The 22,924-nt window shown below is 42.1% G+C and overlaps 1 protein-coding gene across 1 annotated transcript in view; it reads right to left on the minus strand.

Annotated features, from left to right (window-relative positions):
• The window catches only part of LOC140467364 (TBC1 domain family member 30-like), an 82,203-nt gene that overhangs the window by 11,581 nt on the left and 47,698 nt on the right, over positions 1–22,924 (minus strand). The window contains exons 6-10 of the mRNA XM_072563676.1: positions 21,397–21,565; positions 16,102–16,270; positions 5,936–6,032; positions 1,573–1,670; positions 1,356–1,477 (exon numbers count right to left, since the gene is read on the minus strand). Coding sequence (XP_072419777.1) covers positions 1,356–1,477; positions 1,573–1,670; positions 5,936–6,032; positions 16,102–16,270; positions 21,397–21,565 — 655 coding nt within the window. The remainder of the gene's footprint in view (positions 1–1,355; positions 1,478–1,572; positions 1,671–5,935; positions 6,033–16,101; positions 16,271–21,396; positions 21,566–22,924) is intronic.

Here is a 22,924-nt window from a genome sequence, read left to right on the forward strand (position 1 = left end):
CATAATCCTGGAATCACAGCTTACACACAACGTCCAAGACGACACCAAAATCGTCCCTGGGTGTGTCCTGCCCCACGACAGGAAAGAATGATCAGATGTGGTGACACAATGCATTCCAGTCAGGATGGAGTTGCCTTAGGAGTCAGCAACATTGACTCTGTTCTGCATGAAGTCCCATAGCATCAAGCCAAACATCAAGAAGGAAAAGTCTTACTGGTTACCCATACTGCTTCCCCTTGGCTAATTAATCAATACTTCTCCATGTTGAACACGAACTTGGAGGAAGCACTGAGAGTGGTAGGGGAAAGAATGTACTCTGGGTGGGGGCTTCAATGTCCATCATCGAGATGGGCTCAACAGCAATATGAATGGCCCAGCTGGTTGAGTCCTGAAAATGACTGTATCAGTAGGACAGACATATCTGTGGCAGGCAGATTGGTGAACATGAGATTAAGTATGGTTTTCCCTCTTTTTGGTTCCCTCAAAACCCTGCAGCAGACCCAGTACAGCAACAATGTTTGTCCAATCCTTGTGGACAGTTTCACGTTAAGGGTACCCTCCTTCGTCTTGTGTGGTATTATCACTGTGCTAATTGGACAGACTTCAAACTGAACTAGCAACTTGAAATAGACATCCAAAAGGAGTTGCAGGCTATCTGCAGCTGCAGAACTGTTCCATCACAAATCTCGCCTCATGAACATTACCACCAAACCACAGCAGAAATCCTGGTTCAATGACAAGCACAGGAGGACAGGTCAGTAGGCATATCTAAAAGTGAGGTGTCAACCCGGTGAACCGACATCAGACCACTTGTTTGCCAAACAGCAGAAGCAGGATGCAATAATTAGAGCTAACGGATCAACACAACAACAGGTCAGATCTAAGGTCTGCATTTCTGCCTCATCCAGCTGTAAATGGTGGCGGAAAATTAAACAACTCATTGGAGAAAGAGGCTCCTCTGCCAGATTAGTTGTTTATCGTCAACATTCTGATGTCTGATTTAACCCAGGGTCTCTTTCCTTTTGAAGATGTTTCAGATTATTTCCCCCATCTCCCCAGTCTATTCTCAGCAACGGTATGTTTTCCACCAAACTCCAATCACTTATTATAAGATAAAATCAGTTCAATTTTTGATGCAACACTCTCACACTGCCTTGCTCAGGTAACTACTCTGAAAAAGCATTTCCAGAAATGCTGATAATAATGACCGTCCACTATGACACTAGATGTTCCCCATGGTTTACTTGATCTTTAATTCTGACATTCTGTGGTCTTCATTTCCCTTCTCTTATCCTGCTCAGACTTTCTCCATATGATCACCTCAGTAACACCCCTGAAGAGTCCTGGTCTTTTACCTGTTTTCTGACAGTGTAGAGGATTATGTGCCCGGGGGCAGCCCACTGCAGAAAGCAAAGTGTCTATTCCATGAATTTCATTTGATGCTTTTCTCTTGCACTGAGCTTCCTTCAACTGATGGCTTTAAGTAAAAACAAAAGAAGATCAAATCAAATTACTGCAGTGGAAGAACTTGAAATTAAGAAGTGTACACTTTTTAGCACATTGGAAAAATACCTTGAGGCATCGACCTTTGCTTGGAATGAGGAAGGACTGTACTTCTCTCTCAGTTCAACCACTTGTGGGAAGGGAAAAGTTGCCATTGAATACACAGCCTGCAAGATACATAACAATGCCATTACATGTATAAAACCACAAAATTATTCCAGTTTATGAATTCTAAGCATCGGGGTGGCTGTATCATTTGACTGGTGATGTCTCTGAACCAGCAAATAAAGTACATTTACAAAATCCTGTTGTTGCTATTTAAATGCAAGAGGGCCATGAGTTATTGTTGTAGAGTCATACAGCACAGAAACAGACCCTTCGGTCCAATTCGTCCATGCTGACCCAAGCTTAATTAATCCCTGTCAAAAAGAAATCAGCAAGACTGTAAAAGGTATTCATATGGGAAAAGCACTGTCTATAAAAATGTATTTTCATTTGATCAATGACAAAGTCAATCATTGTAGACTTTGTTTAGTGTTATCTTTAACATTCACCAGAGGCATATCTGCATTTCCTGCAGACTGCCTGCTCTTTGGTGGCTTCCAAGTGATTAGGAATAACAGGAGCAACCTGAAGGATTGGTTTCCATATGGAAGCACACCATCTCCCATACCAAAAAGCAGGCTGTGGCTTTGGGATTGGAGTGTTCCCAGGTGTTCCTCATTCCCAAGTCATTAATCTAAAACAAGTAATAAAATGACGTGACTGCAGCCTGATTTAAATGAAATGTAAAATATATAAATCGCAACATAAGTAAGTGTATAATATAATTAAATAGCTAACTCAAAAGAATTAACCAGTTCTGAGGAAAGGCCACTCAACCCAAAACATTAACTCTGATTTCTCTTCACAGATGCTGCCAGAGCTTTTCCAGCAATTTTTATCTCAAAAGGGTTAACGACAGGAAATACCAGGGCTGTGGCATGTTGGAGCTCCTAAACATCACTGTAATCCAGGACAATGTGACTGCATTTTTCTCTCTCTAACCTCTTGGATGCCATTTTCTCTCTCTCTTTAATGGCTTGATGCAGTGATTACTTGCTGTAAGAGTTTGAAGTTTAAGGTGCTTTGGCTCAGAGCTTATGAGCTGGAGGCTGAACAACAGGCACCACAAGCCATCAGGGAGGAGGAAAATTATCTGGACTTAAGTGGGAATGTGGAATTTGAAACTGAAACAGACCAGCCATGATCTTATCAAATGGTGGAATGTTTTCAAGCAGCCAAATGGTCTATTTCTGTTCCTGTTTCACATGTTTATATAAAGGGAACCTGGACTCATTATGGTTGGAATAGGTTGCTGTAATATTTCCACCCCTCTTGCAGGTATCTTGACATTAGAAACTGTTCCTTAGCTAACCAAATCAGTCCACAGGCCTTTGCCAATATTGAACAAAAAAAAAATCCAATGAAATGTGGACGCTAGAAATCAGTAACAAAAACTGAAATTGCTGGGAAAACTCAGATGTGCAAAAAGGTCACTGGATCTGAAACATTAACTCTGTTTTCTCTCCACAGGTGCTGCCAGACCTGCTGAGTTTTCACAGCAATTTCTGCCTTTGTCAATACTGTTCTTAAGAAGCTGGAAGGAGAGATTCCACCAGGTGCTGGAAGTTCCAGTACACATTTCCCTGTTTGACACTTACCAACCAGACAACTACAAATAGGTGCATGATTAACAGGTTCAAATGTGCATGAGGACAAAATGTGCAAGTCCAGTTTGGTGTCTGCATTCACTTCCTCCATTGCCAATCTGGGCAAATTGTTAGGGTTTGAGGTGATATCCAGCATTTGTTCAAGAGGAACTTCCCTTATTCATATGGGTACGTTCCAAGGGATCCAGGCTTTATGGCATCATCAAGATTGGGGGCAGGATCAGTCAGGTCTCCAGGAGTCATGTGATCAGTGGCACTTGTTGCTTTATTCTGGAGACATGTCCTCTCTGCACATTTTCCAGGGTGGCAGTAGGGCTCCCCACACTGGATGCACCCCGGGAATTTCCAAAACTCCAGGATCACTCCAGAATTCCTTACTCCGCTTCACTGGGATCATCACACTGACACTTCAGGATCTGCAACATTAATGACTGAGATGCCAGGCTCCACAAGATCCACCAGAAATTTGGCATCAAGAAATTCCCCTTCCTCTTCAGTGAACCCTTTCATGAGGTTTCCCCCCAAAGCCACTGGTTCAACAGTACGAGTGTGGCCTGTGTCTTGCCTTGCTGATCCTATGGGGTCTAGGGTCCCACACATCCTGTATCTTATTCTGGTCTATGACTTTTGGAGGAATACCCTTGTGTCAAACTGAAGATCAGTCCTGTCAGGCTTGCAATCAGTCACTATTTTTCTCCCATTTTTCTCTGTCCGTCCTCTTGGATGCCATTTGCTCCATCTCTCGCGCTCTCTTTTTAACGGCCAGATGCAGTGATTACCTGCTGGGTGGAGTTGCAGGTAATTTGCTCCAAGTCATATCACAGCGAAATAAGAATATCACACAAAAATGTACATTCCCCTTTACTTAAATCATACCCCCCACTTGGCAGCCCTTTAGCTGGTGCTGCTTGAACGAGACATAGATTTTCATTTTTTATTGATTCTAGATAAACTGTTGCTAACAACTGCAGCCACTCCCTGGAACTAGCTGACCGTGAAAGTAATTCAGGAAACAATTTACAGGTATTCAAGTGTGCTTGAAGCAAAATATCCAAATGACAGTACAGTTCTGCTGCCTCGTGAGTCAGTCCATTGCCTGAAGAATGTTTTGTGTGGGGTGTAGAACTGAGACCAACATTTGTATCATTTTCACCAGCGACCAAAAGGAACACTCCTGTTCTGTCTTGCCCACAATAAGATGTTTTGTAAACAGACAGCACAATTGAGTTCTGTGAAATAATCAGGTCAACGCTAATGTGAAAAATGTGATAAAGAGTTTTAGTGGTTCCAGTAGTCAGGACATAAATCCAATACTAGATTACCTTGAGTTTGGTTGGGTCCTGCCAGCATTGTGAAGTGTTGCGATGTGCCAGCAAGTCTGTACTTGACCTTAACTTCAGTAATTGCTTTGTTTCCAGCAACATATTCAAAACTGTCAGAGTCATATATAATACTGATATTATGTGGGACAGTCAGTCACTGTTAATTAGATATAATTCAATTGTAATGGGGTTTGAAAATCCTACTTTCCATCACAAGAGGCATGTTTTCAAACAAATGACTTCTGAGGAAAATTATCTTAATGCTTTCCACAATGAAAATATCAATAATCATGGTTTCTTCCCTTTGGAGGCAGCCCAATCAAAGTGACTCAGTAGCACCACCAGGAATGCAGGCCAATGCTGGAACTGCTGTAGTCATAGTCAAGACACCATTGAGGAAGCCTGGACATTGGAGTTTAGTGGGGTCAGCATTTGCCAAGACCAACTGTCTGAGCCTTGGCAAGTGTGGGCACTCATGTGGGTAGAGGGCGTCTCCGAAAGGGGCTGTTCTTTGCCACTAGTGACTCCTTCATGGACCATAACATGCCCCCATTCAGAAGGGAGCCCTGCTCCAAGCTCAGAAGGAAGCTGCGAGGTTTTCCTGGGCTGCCTTTCCAGGCGGTGTATAGCTGCTATGGCAATCAGTGGTCAATCACATCAGGGGCAAAAGGTGAAGTTTGGCAAAAGGCAAACCCCTTTCATTACTTTTCAGGTCATTATCCCACAAAATGGGTTAGAACACTGCATCAGCCTGTCGTTTCACTTTCCCTGATTTAAACATGGCAGCCAAGAGCCTCCACAGCACACAATCTGCTGGGAAATGAAATTGCTGCCATTAACACATGTGGCTAATGGGCTCTCCTCAGCCAACACCAGGGGCAGTGGCACAAATATACTTTTAAATGTTCACTTCCACTTTGTGTTTCTTCCTTTACTGAAAGTGTGTAATGTCATGAATTGGGCTCACAGTGTATGTCAGGAATAATGCAGAAGAATTTTTATTCCTCAAAGGGATTTTTAAAATGACTTTACTCTTGTACAATGCTGATTTGGCGAACTGTTCGAAGCCTTGTATTCTCCAGGTTGTGAATCCTAGATTACCTGGTTGAAGCCCCTGGAATAATGTTGAATTCACTGTCTTCTGAAATAGACATGTATCAGAAACAAAAATACAAGTTGCTGGAAAAGCTCAGCTGGTCTGGCAGCATCTGTGAACAGAAATCAGAATTAATGTTTCGAGTCTGATGACCCTTCCTCAGTACCGAGGCCAGGCTGCAGTCTTTCTGAATGGTATCACAAGCTGGCACTTAACTTGCAGAAGGGAATCATTAGATCAGATACCTTGGGATTACCACTTTTCACATCAAAGTAAAGTACTTTTGGGTCTTATGCTCTTACCTGCATCAACTCACTGCAGTCCATCAAATTAGTCTCCATCATCTCCTGATTCAGCCATTTTGTAACCTCATCAGGGCTCTGACACTTCTTGATCCACCTGTAACAATCAACGTGCTGTTAACAGAAATCAACTTATAATAACAAAAAGCAGCTATTCCAACTTCGTGGGCAAAGATAATATTGGGTTTAATTAACAAAGTCACCTCCTTCAAGTCACAGTGGGGCGAACCCAGAACACTGATAAATGAACCATCCTTTCCTTTCAGGATTGAAAAGAAAGCATCAGAAAAGTTACAATACATGGAATATCTATTCACATGGTGCACTCATGAATTCATGCAGCATGACTAAAGAATAGGTGCCAAATTCAGAGTTCCTTTGTCGGTACAGTTCTGCCCACAGAAAGCCTCTTAAGGCCAATGACCATTTCTATCTGTTTACAGGCACTATGTTTTTAAAGTTCATTTGGTTGACTCAAAAATAGATAATCACTGTTCTCAGCAAATGCAGTAACTGGGCTTGCCCTTCTATATCAATGAATTGCTCCCAATTGGACCATTGGTCAACATAGCAAAGTAGCTCCATACATCCTTTACGATGGATTCAGCATTAGAAAGTCTTGCACGAGGTACAATTACTCTGAGTGCACCTTAAAGACAACCCACTGTGCACAAAATCTTCACAACTGTTTCCAATTGTAATATTCACAATGTGTACAGTCTGGTTACCGAAGGTAGCCGGGATAAGCACAGATAGCTCCCAGAAAGGCGTGGGTCCAGTTAAGTGCTTTTGAGGTCAAGTCGAGTGTTTTCAATGTGGTGACCATTGGCATGGGAGCCTTCATGATCATTCACAGGGTCCCACCCCAAGTCCCAGAGTTTTCCAGGCGGTACCCCCACAGGGCAGAGGGCCCAGCAATGGCATGAAGTGGCCTCCCATCAGCTACTTAAATCACACATTGGGCTTTGGACAGGAGTGTCATCCTTTACCTTCCCTATCAATGGCAGTGTGAAAACAAGAGGCAAGACACCACCAGTCCAGCTCATGCTTTCCCTTACCATTTTACAGTTCGCACCACCTCCCAGCCCCTCTCTAGAGGGGTGGTCAAATCGAGTTCAACATTACCAATCAAATGTGGAATATGATTTCCTAGTATGCAATAGGTTTTGTTCAGGAGCTCACCATTCCATTCCATAAGTGCACTGCCAAAGGTAGGTGTCTGGCATCTCCAGTGCCAGTTTTGTTCATGGTGGTTTGCATTAACTTGCACTCGCAGGGGCAGAGTGAGAAAGCAGATCCCAAGTCTACCCCAGCCACAGGAAGAACTGAACCAATGCTGCTGGTGATATTCTGAATCATACGTTAACCATCAGAGCTAACCTGCTCCTGTATGGACTTCAGTAAGGTGTTCAACAAGGTTCCCCATGGGAGACTGGGTAGCAAGTTTAGATCTCACAGAATACAGGGAGAACTCGCCATTTGGATACAGAACTGGCTCAAAGGTAGAAGACAGAGGGTGGTAGTGGACAGTTGTTTTTCAGACTGGAGGCCTGTGACCAGTGGAGTGCCACAAGGATTGGTGCTGGGTCCACTACTTTTCATCATATAAATGATTTAAGTGTGAGAATAAGAGATGTAGTTAGTAAGTTGCTGATGACACCAAAATTGGAGGTGTAGGGACAGTGAAGGAGGTTACCTCAGATTACAACAGATGGGCCAATGGGCTGAGAAGAAGCAGATGGAATTTAATTTAGAAAAATATGAAGTGCTGCATTTTGGGAAAGCAAATCTTAGCAGGACTTATACATTTAGTGGTAAGGTCCTAGGGAGTGTTGCTGAACAAAGAGACCTTGAAGTGCAGGTTCATAGCTCCTTGAAAGTAGAGTCACAGATAGATAGGATAGTGAAGAAGGCGTTTGGTATGCTTTCCTTTATTGGTCAGAGTACTGAGTACAGGAGTTGGGAGGTCATGTTGTAGCTGTACAGGACATTGGTTTGGCCACAGTTGGAATATTGCATGCAATTCAGGTCTCCTTCCTTTCAGAAAGATGTTGTGAAACTTGAAAGGGTTCAGAAAAGATTTACAAGGATGTTGCCAGGGTTGGAGGATTTGAGCTGTAGGGAGAGGCTGAACAGGCTGAGGCTGTTTTCCCTGGAGTGTCGGAGGCTGAGGGGTGACCTTGTAGAGGTTTACAAAATCATAAGCGGCATGGATAGGGTAAATAGACGAAGTATTTTCCCTGGGGTTGGGGAGTCCAGAACTAGAGGGCATAGGTTTAGGGTGAGAGGGGAAAGATATAAAAGAGACCTAAGGGGCAACTTTCTTCACACAGAGGGTGGTAAGTGTATGGAATGAGCTGCCAGAGGAAGTTGTGGAGGCTAGAACAATTGCATCATTTAAAAGTCATTTGGTTGGGTTTGTGAATAGGAAGGGTTTGGAGGGATATGGGCCGGGTGCTGGCAGCTGGGACTAGCTTGGATCGGGATATCTGGTCGGCATGGACAGGTTGGACCGAAGTGTCTGTTTCCGTGCTGTACATCTCTATGACTCTACTGTATGGAATCATAAAGCATACCAAAACCGAAACAGACTCTTCGATCCAACTTCTCCATGCCGACCAGGTTTCCCAAACAAGTTCCATTTGTCTGCATTTGGCCCATATCCCTCTAAACAATTCCTATTCATGTACTTGTACAAATGTCTTCTAAATGTTGTACTTGTACCTGCATCTACCTTTCCTCTGGCAGTTCATTCCACATTTGAACCACCCTCTGTGTGAAAATGTTGCCCTCAATCTTTCTTCTCTCCAACCAACTCATTCTACCTCTGTTGAGTACTCAAGGACTTGATGGGCCAAACAGCCTGCTTCCACACTGTAGGGATTCTATGACTCTACAGAGTGAAATAGCTGAGGTGCCCATTTTAATTTATCTGAACCCAAATACGTGTAATAAATTCCACTGCAACAATCAATACAATCAAATTTCTTGTTTGCAAGGTATTTTTTGCTTTAATTACATATGGTAGATAATGATTTCCATCACTAATTAGATGCCCAGAAAATTAAGATAATTTGCCCAAGTGGTTAATTACAATTTTCCAGCATACAAAAATTGTTATGACACTGAAATCTACCAGTGTCAGTATAATTAGCTATTACCAGCTCAGAGAATTACCACAGAAGGCACTCACATATAATCTAATTGTGATTGGTATTGACTGACTCACGTAATATGAACAAAATTTAGTGGCAGAAATGTACAAACTATGTACAAATTGAAAGGACTCTGTGTTTGGCATGACGACTTTTCTATTTAGACCATGTACCATTTCAGAGATATGTGGCTAATATCAGGTGATTAGGAAATATTCCTTCATGTCCCGATATTGTTACAATGAGAAAGTGGTACACAGAAGTGGCCTGTAGAACTGTCTGCCAAGTTGTATCAATGTTTCATTTGGTGAACAGAGGATCCTCATACATGAAGCACAATAGGTAAGCATGCAGTTCAGACAGTAATCAGGAAGGCAAATGAAATGTTTCTCTGTTGTGCAAAAGGGATGCAAGTGAGTGGAGGGATGTCTTGCTACAATTGTCTCCCGCTCAGTCTGTCACTCTGGGTCGATGGTGACTCGCTTCCACTTGGGTTTGATGAGTTCGGAGATGGTTGTGATTCATAGATTCTGCCACATGCAGGGGCAAGTGGAGCTTGAAGGGTCAGAAAGACAAACTGTTTGTGTCCAATGCTTCAAAGCCACTTCTGCACGGCCCCAATGAGATCATCTGATGTTTCCGGTTCCTTCCTGAAATAAGCTTAATGACAGGTCTGGGTCGCCCGAGACTCAGAAGGGATGTCTGAGGTCTAGGCAACCTTAAGTGTTTCCTGCTGGGCGTCTCCTGTCACAACCAAGCTCATAATACAGCAAGAGCATCAAGAGTTTGACATGAGACTTACGATCAACATGTCTCACCCAAAAGCGCTGGTTTTGAGTGATCATTGCCTCAATACGAGGAAATTTGTCTAGGGACAAGATATTGTTGTTGGACAGCCTTTCTTTCCTCAGTTTCTGCGAGTGGTACTTCTCCAGTTCTTCGATGTGCCTGCTGGATGTTGTTCAAGCTTCTGAAATAGATCACTGCTTTCAGGAATTCCATCTTGAATTTGAGATCCAGGTCCTCTTTTCCTCAGTTGGCTGAACCCTGAGCTGGCACACTGGAGGTGATGACAAATTTCACCATCTGTACCTGCTTGGAAGCCTCTATACCTAAGAAAAATGGCTTATATTTTCCAGGATCTCACCACCAACCTTAGCACGACTGTAGAGGACTTAGGTGAGTTGCACCTAGAAGATTACATCCAATTGTGGTCTCCTTACTTGGACTGGGAGAAGGTCACTATGTTGATTCCTAAGATGAAGTAATTGATTTATGAGAAAGATGAAGCAGCTTGAGCCTATGACCATTGCAGTTTGTCGAAGTAAAAGGTGATGCAATTGAAGCATAAAAAATTCTGAAGGTGCTTGTCAGGATATTGGTGAGGGGATGCTTTCCCTCTCAAAGGAACCAAGAACTACAGGCACAGTTTCGAGATAAAACATCTCCAACTTAAAAAGGATGAGAAGGAATTTCTTCTCTCAGAGCATCATTACATTTTGAAACCTCTGCCCGAGATAGCAAATGGCCTAAGTCATTGAATGTACGGAAGGCTGAGTTGGACAGGTTTTTGATCCACAAGGGAGCTGAAAGAAACATTCTTTCTAAGCTGTACGACTGATCCAAGGTTCACACATGGCAAACACAGCTGACTTCCAGCTTTTAAAAGCACGGCCACACACATAGACCTTGAAGGAAATTAGAAAAGTTAGAGGTTGAGGGTTATGGAAGAGACAAAAAAACCTGCAGATGTTGGAATTCAAATTAGACGGCACAGTGGCTCAGTGGTTAGCACTGCTACCTCACAGAGCCAGGGATACGGGTTCAATTCCCACCTCAGGTAACTGTCTGTGTGGAGTTTGCACATTCTCCTGGTGTCTGCGTGAGTTTCCTCTGGTTTCCTCCCACAGTCACAAAGATGTGCAGGTCAGGTGAATTGGCTGTGCTGAATTGCCCATAGTGTTAGGTGCATTAGTCAGGGGTAAATGTAGGGGAATGGGTTTGGGTGGGTTGCTCTTCGGAGGGTCGGTGTGAACTCATTGGGTTAAAGGGCCTATTTCCACACTGTAGGGAATCTAATCTAATCACAGGCAGAAGGCTGGAAGAACACAGTAAGCAAGATAGCATCAGGAGATGGAGAAGCCGATGTTTCGGTTATGGAAGGTAGACAGGAAAACTGAGTTGAGGCCACAATCAGATCAGTCACAATTTTATTCAATAGCAGAGCAAGCTCAAAGAGCCAAAGGGCCTACTCCTGTTTCTAGTTAATGTTCCTTACCCAACAGAGGTGACATTTAGGTAAAACATTATTGGTTGCCTATCATTAAGGAAGTAAGAGTTTATGAAAGAAGGCTTTGGAAAAGTCTGAATCCACCTTAAGAAGATCATATGCAACCGCATGTGTGTTTGATTTTGAATCTATCGGCATCAAGGAAAACATTTCAATCAGTAAGAATGAGAAAATATATTCTGTAATCTTCTTCCCACTGCAATCCTCTGAATACCGAGTATTAAAAAATACAAGATATTTCATAACTATCAGTATCATATTGAGATAGCAATTTAATATTTAATGTTATCAAATCCCACGATGCTATGGAGATTGAAAAATAAATTAATGTTAAATCATCCTGCACAGAGTCTAAAAATATGATACAGTGAAGTTAATCAAGTTATTGGAAATGACAGGCCAATAAGATTAGATTAGTTAAAGAAGTAATTCTTGTCTTGTCAAGTATTTGATGTAAGACAATGGGAGTGAATCTCTATCAGTTCTACAGGTTACCATGGTGACATTTGCCAAAGCGCAGCAGAAATATTGGAAAGACAACTTGCCCAGGATTTCGGTGGCTCTCCTATTAAATTTATAATGGTGCGTGGGATATTTCCCTTCTGGAAAATGACCATTCATTGTAAGGCTAATTTTGGACTGAATTTTCCCACCAGATTGGAGAAGGACTGAGAATTGCAAAGGCTGACCAGGCGGTGTGGGAAGGTAAGAGGAGGAGAGTACACGGTACATCGGCAGTTGTGGGAATATTGACAGTGGGCAGCCAATTGAACCACCTATTCCAGTGGGCACCAGGAGGGGTCCTCAAGCAGCAATGATCACTGTTGCCCCCAAAGCACTGCCATCAAAAACACCCATCCCTACTTTAATCACCATGGTCTGGGGCTTGACATTGAGGCACCCTCTCTCAGGAGCTGCAGCTTCAGCACTGACCACCCTTAGCACTGGCAATGCACAGACTCCTTGTGCTGCCCTCTGTCTGCGGTCTCTGTCTCCAACTGGGAGTTTTGTAAGTGGCCTGTTTATTGGCTACGCTGCCAATGTGTTGCCCAGGGTCCTACTGACTCCAAAAGAATATAGAATCTCTACAGTGTGGAAACAGGCCATTCGGCCCATCAAGCCTGCACAGACTCTCTAAACAGCATCCCACTCAGACCCAGCACCAACACTCCCTACCTAAAACCCCACATTTACCATGGATAATCCACCTAGCCTGCACATTCCTGGACACTACGGAGCAATTTAGCATGGTCAATTCACCTAACCTGCGCATCTATGGACTGTGGGAGGAAACCGGAGCATCTGGCAGAAACCCACACAAACAAGGGAGAATGTGCAAACTCCCCACAGACCCAAGACTGGAATTGAACCTGGGGTTGTTGGTGCTGTGAGGCAGGAGTGCTAACCGCTATGCCACTGTGACACCATCAAAGTGGGTAAGCTCTTGCTTTCGCCCCTTGTTGAGACATAGGCCTCCCCCGACAAATGATTCAGCCCACTATTTTTTTATCTGGGCTTTGTAACCTGAGGCAGCCGTAGGTTTTTGGGTTACCTAGCAACCCTAACCAGAGTATCTTGGACTTGCACTCTGAAATTTCTAATGAATGTTCCAAACATTTCCATTTTCATGTACTCTTAAGAACAATATTAGTTCCCTTCTTCAGATATTCCTACAAAGCACTGCACAATACGAGTAGGTGAAGAATTTATGATATACAGAAACTGCCTCTCAATTAGGGTTCTTAAAATAGAATTCCTATTATTCACCATATAAAGTATACCCCAATAGACACTTTCCACTGACTTCTGGTTGAGTCACTAGATTTTGCACTTCAAGACAGTTGAAGTAATCAGGCAAGGACAGCTATACCACTCTGCAGCTCCTTTCTCTAAGGGCAGTGGTGACTGAAAAGGCAGTAAACCAGGTCATGCTGACAGAAGGAGCAAGGAGGCTGAAATAGGAAGAAGTAGTTATAATATGGGTAGATAAAATAATCAGTTTCATAGAATTATACAGGGGTATCCAACATAGAAGCAGGCTGTTCAGCCCAACTAATCTGTGCTGTATTTATGTTACTCTCATGTCTTCTTCAACCTTTCCACACCTGACTCCATCATTGTAATCCTTGATTCTCTTCTCCCACATGTGCTTATATACCATATATACTCGAGTAATAGTCAAATCTTTTTGACTACTTTTTAAGGTTAAGGTTATGAAGTCAATTATTACATGGATACGACTATTGAGGGGCTGAAATTCAAACCATATCATTAGCTGAAGCCCAACTCCGATCTCTAAATGAATAAAGAACAAGAACACAACGAATTATGGTAATTCTAAAAACCTGGAGTAGAACGCGACAACCAGCACACTGACTCATAAATGTTGATCTGTTATCTGTGAAGAACTAGGGTCGTATTTACACGAGATAAATGGAAAATCCCAGATTTTTTGGCCAAATACAGGGGTCAACTTCTACATGAGATCAGCTATTACTCGAGTATATACGGTATTTTCCTCTTAAATGCATCCACGTTGTTCACGCTGCTCTACAGTCTCACCACTTTTTGTACAAAGATGTTTCTACTGAATGTGCTATTGAATTCTTTGGTGATTTTCTTACAATGATGGTCTCTAGTTATGTTATTCCCCAGACCAGAAACACCTTCTCTGTATCCAGTCTCAGAACATTTTGTAATTTTGAAAACATGAACTTCAGTTAAGCATCTGATAAGGTCCCTCATGGCAGACTGGTACCAAAGGTGAAGTCACATGGTATCAGGGGTGAGCTGGCAAGATGGATACAGAACTAGCTTAGTCATGGGAGACAGAGTGCAGCTGTGGAAGGATGCTTTTTGGAATGGAGGGTTGTGAATAGTGGTGTTCCACAGGGATCAGTGCTGGAACCTCTGCTGGTCTACATAATAGATTTGGAAGAAAATGTAGCCTGTCTAATTAGTAAGTTTACGTCGATACAAAGATTTGTGGAGCTGCAGATCGTGAGGAGAATTGTCAGAGGACATAGCAGGATATAGATCAGCTGGAGGCATGGCCAAAGAAATGGGAGGTGGGATTTAATCCAGATAAATGTGAGGTGATGCATTTTGGAAGGTCAAGTACAGGTGGACATTATTTACAGTGAATGGCAGAACCCTTAGGATTCTGGAGTAGAGTGGTGCTGGAAAAGCACAGCAGTTCAGGCAGCATCTGAGGAGCAGGAAAATCGAGTTTCGGGCAAAAGCCCTTCATCAGGAATATAGGCCCTTAGGAGTATTGACATGCAGAGGAATCTGGGTGAGCAGGTCAGCAGGTCACTGAAAGTTGCAATGCAGGTAGATAAGTTAGTAAAAAAGGTCTGTGGCAAACTTGCCTTCATTGGAAGGGGCATTGAACCAAGTACAGACATGTTATGCTGCAGCTTTATAGAGCCTTAGTTAGACCACACTTGGAATATTGCATATAGTTCTGGTCACCACACGACCAGAAGGATGTGGATGGTTTGGAGAGGGCACAGAAAAGGTTTACCAGGATGTTGCCTGGTATGGGCTGGTATGGGGGATTTTAGCCATGAAGAAAGTTTGGATAGATTGCATTTGTTTTCACTGGAATGCAGGAAGTTGAGGGGTGACTTGATAGGAGTTTATAAGATTTTGAATGGCATTTTCTTTTTAATGGAATCCCTACAGTGTGGAAACAGGCTGTTTGGCCCAACAAATCCACACCGACCCACTGAAGAGTAACTCATCCAGACCCATTCCTCTACCCTATTACTCTACATTTACTCCTGACTAATGCACCTAACCTAACCCTGAACACTACGGGCAACTTAGCATGGCCAATTCACCTAACCTGCACATCTTGACATAGATGGAGTGGAAAGTATGAGGCTTTTTCCCAGGATGGAGGGGTCAATTACTAAGGGGCACAGGTTCAAGATGCAGGGGAAGAAGTTTAAAAGAGATATGCGAGGGAGGTTTTTTACACAAAGAGTGATAAGTGCCTGGAACGTGCTACCAGAGGAGGTGGTAGAAGCAGCCACAATAGCAGCATTCAGGAAGCACCTGGGCAAGTCCATGAATAGAAAGGAAATAAAGGGATACGGATCCTGTAAGTGAGGACAGTTTTAATATGGAAGTGGAAAACGTATTGATGCAGGCTTGAAGGGCTGAAGGGCCTGTTCCTGTGCGGTATTGTCCTAGGATTATTTGTTAGGTCACTTCTCAACCTTCATTTTCAAAACAGCAGATTTAGCCTGTCAAATGATCACTGATATGTGTACCCATAAGATTTCTAGTAGCATTCATGTAAATCTTCTCAGCTCTCCCTTCAGTGACTCAGTATGCTTTTCATGATGACCACAACTGCACACAACACTCTTAACAGCATTCTAACTTATCAGAACTGCACACAAGCAGAAAGAGAGCACTGCAGATGCTGGAGAGTCAGAGTGGAAAAGTGTGGTGCTGGAAAAACACAGCAGGTCAGGCAGCATCGCAGGAGCAGGAAAGTCAACGTTTTGGGCATAATGCCCAAAACATCGACTCTCCTCCTCTTCGGATACTGCCTGATCTGCTGCGCTTTTCCAGGGCCACACATTTTGGCTAGAACTGCACAGAGTACTCCAAGTGCAGTCTACTTTGTCCTAACAGTTTCCTCTCAATTTTTCAGCTTGCTCCAGTTTAGGAATTTATGGAAAAGTAAACAATGCCAGTTTACTCACTCTCCAAGTTGAGCCCATAACGCTAGAGCCACTCGAAATAGCACCTCTGACCCTTCAAACAAGATGGCATCCCAAACCCGGAGGATGGTGTCTTTTTGAAGACAGGAAGTGAAGAGAGTCAGAAACCACTGCATGGTGATGACACTGGTAAGCGGTAGCATGCATCTCCCTGTTAGGAAAGAACATTAATGATATGAAATGGATTTTCCAGCAAAGTTACAATTCTTCAAACAGTGACAGCGTGAAGTTGAGCGATTATGTTCATTACCATCATGCTTCCTCCACCAGAGCAAAATAGTGTGGATACTGGAACACTTAAATAAAAACAGAGGGTGCTGGAGAAACTCAGCAAGTCAGGCAGCATCTATGGAGCAAGGTTCAGAATTCACATTCCAAGTCCAATATGACTCTTCTTTGTAACTCAGTTTATATTTTATGGCAACTTTCTGAAACTTCAGAAACATCAAAACTGACCACCATACAGCAAATCTCAATTCCAAAATCCACCCCAGTATGTTAGTCTGCCCTTATGTGATGTTACACTGCTGATGAATGACTAGATTAGATTAGATTACTTACAGTGTGGAAACAGGCCCTTCGGCCCAAAAAGTCCACACCGACCCACCGAAGCGCAACCCACCCATTCCCCTACATTTACCCCTTTTACCTAACACTACGGGCAATTTAGCATGGCCAATTCACCTGACCTGCACATTTTTGGACTGTGGGAGGAAACCGGAGCACCCGGAGGAAACCCACGCAGACACGGGGAGAATGTGCAAACTTCACACAGTCAGTCACCTGAGGTGGGAATTGAACCCGGGTCTCTGGTGCTGTGAGGCAGCAGTGCTAACCACTATGCCACCGTGCCGCCAACTTTTCTTTTCTTGTTCTTTTTCTTTTTCTTTTTCTCCTGTTCTTTTTCTCCAGGAGTGGTAAATGGGATCCAAGTGTGTTTTTGGTAAGAGTTCTGGTTGGAACACTATGCTTCCAGGAATCCTAGGCCAAGCCAAACAGAGACACGCATGAGAATTCCTAGAAACATAGCATTCCAGCCGGAACTCTGTCAACAAACACATTGACTTGGATCCCAGTTTCCACTGCCTGAGAAAAAGAACAGATCATGACACCACCACCGGAAATGATGTCACCACAGGAAATGACATCACCAGCCCAAGGAACCCTAAACACATAAATAGAAAGCAGACCATGCCTCTAGTGCTTCATTTGGAAGCTCACTGATGCTGTTACCTAGTATGATGACAAAACATCTGAAAAAGAACTTTCCAGCTCAGCGAGGAAACCTAAATCCATGATTCACTGCATTAAATAAATAATACAAGTCTAAGTCCTTCCTAACCATTGTTGCAAAAAAGGATTTATGAATGCAAAAATTAGGTTTAAGATTCTCACCACACAAGTCTTTGGGTAATGCAAACTAATTCCTTATACTCCCTTTTCTCTCAAAGTAGCAATATAAACTGGTTTGAGACCAGACATGCCTGGAATCCCATCCATACACATTCCCAGCTGAGAAGGATCAGATGGAGTAAGGAAATTAAGTTACAGGGAAAATTAATGGGGAGACCCCACTTGGAATTCTGTGAGCAGATGTGGGCACCACACCTTAGGAAAGATATATTGGCCTTGGAGGGATTACAACCTTGGCTTACAAGACAGATACCTATATTTCAGGGATTTAATTATGAGGAGAAATTATACAAATTAGATTTTCTCTAGACTTTAGAAGGTTAAGGGGTGATCTAATCAAGGTCTTCAAAATATTAATAGGAACATACAGGGCAGATAATGATAAACTATTTCCACTAGTTAGGGATTCTAGAATGGAGGGTTGTGGAGCAGACAAATTAGGGCCAGACCACAAAGGGTGGTGGAGATTTGGAGCTCCCTCCCAAATAGCAAAGGGTGTGGATCAGTTGCTTCTTTTAAATCTGAGATAGATGATTTTTTTTGTTAAGGAGAGATATTAAAGGATATGGTCCAAAAACAGATCAGTCATGATATCATTGAATGGCAGCACAGGCATGAGGAGCTGAATGGCCTATTCCTGTTCCTATGTTCCCAGAAAAAATACTGCACTTCTAATTTCTGAAATAATTTTGACAAGTAGAAAATGTGTCAGTTTTGAAAGGAAACAACTGTATTTTTAGAGAATTTTTTATGACCAGCAGACATTCCAAAGTGCTTAACAGCCAATGGTGTGTTTGTGAAGTGTAGTCACTGTTATAATGCAACATTTAAATAGCATATTAAACAGGCTCACTAATTCTGCTTACAGATTTAACAATTAGTAAATCCATGCTAGTTAAGTTATAACACCAACTTAATTAAAGTAAAAATTGCCTTTTTTTTAGCTGTTAACAGTTTGTTTCTCTAAGTGTCATAGACACTCTTGGTGAAGTTATTAGATGTGTTGGTTTATATGGTGGTCTATATGGCAATACTATATCACAATGGAAAAGCAGCAACTCCATGTTTGCACCCTCAGTCACTTTATGTGTCTTTGTGTCTAGCAAAATAACTGTATTGGTACAGTCCTGAACCAAGGCTTGTCAAAAAATAGAAAACAAATCAATTCTTATCTTTCAATAGCTTCTGGAAATCTCGCCAATGTAGTGTCTCTGCACAGCAATAAACAAACCACTAGGCTTCAGCCAGCTGGCATCCTGCCATAGTGAATCCAAGCACAATTGAAACCTGGTAAACACGCAGCTCATTAGCCAAGAAATATTCTGCTTAAATCTAGAATTCTATAAATTGCAGATAAAACAGCAAATCTCTGAAAAGCAGCTCATGCAATCAATCATTCAGTGACAGCCTGTTCGGAACCATGCTGTCACAGGGACACAGAACAGGTTCTAAATATTTATACACAGGAAGGGAAGGGAAAATCCCTCAGATGGCTAAACAGCTGGAAGTCAACTACAAAAACTACTAATGAAAACCCAGGACAAGCAGGAGGAATATAATGTGGAGACAGAAATTTAAGGAAAAAGAAATAATTAAATTCCTTGTTTCAAGAAACTGCTATGTCAGGAAGAGTCATCACTTTCAAAAAATGAAGTTTTTAAAATACAATACTCAGCAGAACTGATGGCACATGTTCAGAAAAAAAAGTGTTGGTGGGTCTGAATGTGTATTGTCTAAATGTTTGAAATATTGCACTATGTTGGTCAAGATTTGGGATTAGGGCTCTTCATTATAAGGGTTATCGAGTATAAAGCTAAGAAGGTGAGACCAACACATACAGCTTTGATCTCATTAATTAGTGACAGATATATTTGCACTGGAAGCAGTTCAGAAAACTTTCAGTGGGGTTGATTTTTGTGGGACAAAGAGGTTTGTATAATGAGGACAGGTCTGTAGATTGGAGTTATATCTATTGGCGTTTAGAAGAACTGATTGATACTGATGAGATTTTGAAGTGACTTGATAGGGTAGACGTTGAGAGGATGCTTCCCTTAAAACTAGCAATATACAGCTAAAGAGAACAGTTACAAACTGAAGGTGTCTTGTCTAAGTTAGAAACAAGAAGGAATTTCTTGTCTTGGAGAGCTGTTAATCTTTGGAGTTCCATAATTCAGAAAGCAATGGGAGCTGGGTCATTAAATATATTCAACACAGAGTTAGTCACGTTTGTGATTTACAAGATAATCCAGGGTCGGGGGGGGGGGGGGGGGGGGGGGATTTGGAGTTAAGAGCACAATCCTAATTTGTTCCAATCCCTTCACAGGTTTTCCCTCTCCTTGCTGAAAAGTGCTGACTCAAGTTGAGCTCACTATCATTGGGTCCAAATAGATATTCTTCATGTGTAAGTCTGCAGGGAGTTTGGGTAAAACATTTGATTGTTGAGGGTATAATATGGATACTAAACCTCATCTTCATCCAATATTGTCTCCAGTTAATTTCACAGTATAATTATGAGATAGCAAGCTGGATTGAGATCTATTGTTGAATTTTTTTTTACAGAAAAAAAAATGTGTACAGAAACTTGTGGAATCCACCACTGCAGCCATGAGATTAAGAGGCTGGGGACTTTTCCTGTTGGCTTCTGAATTCCATTGTTAGGTTCCTGCATCGTTTGATGAATTGTTACTCTTTATGGGTTTCTCTTCTGCAGCCAAATAATAACCAGAGGGAGCGCTCACTTCCAATGATGGACAGTACATGGGTTCTCAAAACTGGAGCACCAATCAGACACCTTTCACCTTAAAATAAAGCAGCACCAGAGGGCAACCAAGAGAGAATACTTCAAGGTATAGGCCCTCTTTCACAAATTGTTTAAAATTGAATATAGAAAAATGGCCAGGTCAAGCTGTCAAGTGGTTGGTACAGAAATGGATCTCGTTGGCAGGCAGATTGAGCTTCTAAACCTTCTTGGAGTGCTCTTCAGTCCCCCTCCCGGAGACCATCCCCTGCCACCTAAAGTATGGGAACCTAGAGGATGTCCTTCATTGGCCTTATTAAGCTCTTGCCGAGTCGGATTGGCTATACTCCTATTCATATCCATTCTGCTTTTGCAGAAGTGGTCTCAGAACAGAATGGAGCAAGGCATCAATGCTGCCCTCCCACCAAAAACACGCAGATGCACAATTGCAGATGCACATTTACAGATGCACACACACGTAGATGCACAATTACAGATGCACACACGCAGATACACAATTACAGATGCACACATGCAGATGCACACACACGCAGATGCACAATTATAGATGCACATGCACACACGCAGATTCACGCACACATATATACATAAATGCACATACAGATACACACGTGCACAAACATGCATACACACCGACATACACACATACATGTGTAGATACACACACACGCTCACACACATTCACAGACACACACAAAGATACATATACTTGCACAGACACATGTTCACACACAGACACTTACATAGATACACACAGATATACACACACCACACACGTACACTCAAATGTGTGCATGAGCATATATTATATATACATGCTCACATATACATTTACATGCATACAAAAATGCATGCACACACACACACAGATGCGCACACATGCACACCACAGATACACAGACACACCACACATGCACACACATACACAGCAAAGCTGATGCTAATACAGAAAGGTTAAGTTGAAAGTCTTGCACTATAATCATACTTTAATGTTTGCCAAATGAAACAGTTTGTTAAACTGGCAATACTTTATGAAAGCATCCAATGAATTGTTCTGATAATGCCTATCGTACATAACCAATACTGTATTATATCTGAGAACCTACCATCATTGGGTTTTTTGGCTGCTTTGCAAAGACGGTCCAGATGTTGTGAAAGTTCAGGGAGTTTAATTTTTAACAGATCATGGAAGACTGCAACATCAACGGTCAAAGCACTGAGATTGCTAGCAAAATAATTGTCTGGAAGAACTCTGTCAAGTAGATAGACGAGGACCTTGGAGAAAAATGAAAAACAAAGAGCATATGACTAGAGTTAATGCCAAAACTGAAGTCTCTCGCACACAGTGTGTGGGTACACTACAGAATTTGCATATTCATGTGTGTATCTGTCTGTGTTGACAACATTCAGTTTTTCACTCTCCAATTAGAGAATCAAACACACATGAAAACTGGAAATCTTTGCAGTCAACAATGAAAAACCTGTATGTTAATTACATCATTATAACACTTTACTCAAATGCAAGCACCAGTGTGTATGAGCAGTCCATGTCTCTGCGCTGGAAGAGCTGATTTTTACTGGAGCACAATTCAACATTATTTGGCCACATTCCAGTACTTTGGAATACTACATTTGGTCATTTCTCATTGTGTGGGCCTCAGCAATGTGTGTCATTCAGCTAATTCAACTATGGACAGCTTCACAGCTGAGACCTCTTCAAATCTCAAAGCCATGCACATTCCAGAAAGATTCACTGGACGATGGTTAGAAATGGGAACTTTATCTGACATTCAGGGAGAATTTCTAACTTTGGACTATAATCTACTATTCCCTCTCCCTAGTCTCACAGCTCTTTTCTCCTGTGCCCCGATATCACAGGTATCACCCCCAGTCACACACATAGAACAGAGCCACAATAATTGTATTGAATTGAAATGTAACTCAGAATGAGTTTGATAAACTCTTTGCATTGGATGCCAAAGGCAATGAATTTGATGCATTTTTAGAAATTTTGATTGCGCTTAATTTAATCCTTGTAGAATCAATGCCTTCAGTAACATGTGTCATACTGATACAATTTAAGTTACCACTGTTCCATTTATTTTCCCATTTCAAAATGGCCACAAGCTCTGGTGATTTGCATTGTACATTCTGGAACTTAACTTCACCTCAATTTATGGAAGGATTTCTCAAGGCTTTAAAGATCAACTTATACATAGTATTGGTCTTGGTAGTTAAAAATCACACAACACCAGAATATACTCCAACAGGTTTATTTGGAAGCACTAGCTTTTGGCTAATGGAGTGGGTACAGATTCACTAGAAAGATTAAATGATTCTAACGGATGAAGCAAGTATCCCTTTTGTATGAAAGACTGAGGTGCTGAAGATAACTAAAGGGTTTATCATTGCAGAGAAAGAAAAACTATTTTCTCTGATGGGAAATCCAGAACAAGGAGAAATAATGATAAAATTTCAGTGATGCTGTTAAGGGGCGATATCAGGAGGCATTTCTTCACCCACAAATGGTCCTTTCCAAAATGTTGAGGCTAGGTCAACTAAAACCAAGATATGAGGTAAGTTTATTTTGGTTTCTACTACAAAGGCAAGCAGATGGAATTAAGATTGAGATCA

This window comes from Chiloscyllium punctatum, chromosome 45 (genome assembly GCF_047496795.1).
Source record: "Chiloscyllium punctatum isolate Juve2018m chromosome 45, sChiPun1.3, whole genome shotgun sequence".
Classification (NCBI taxonomy): Eukaryota; Metazoa; Chordata; class Chondrichthyes; order Orectolobiformes; family Hemiscylliidae; genus Chiloscyllium; species Chiloscyllium punctatum.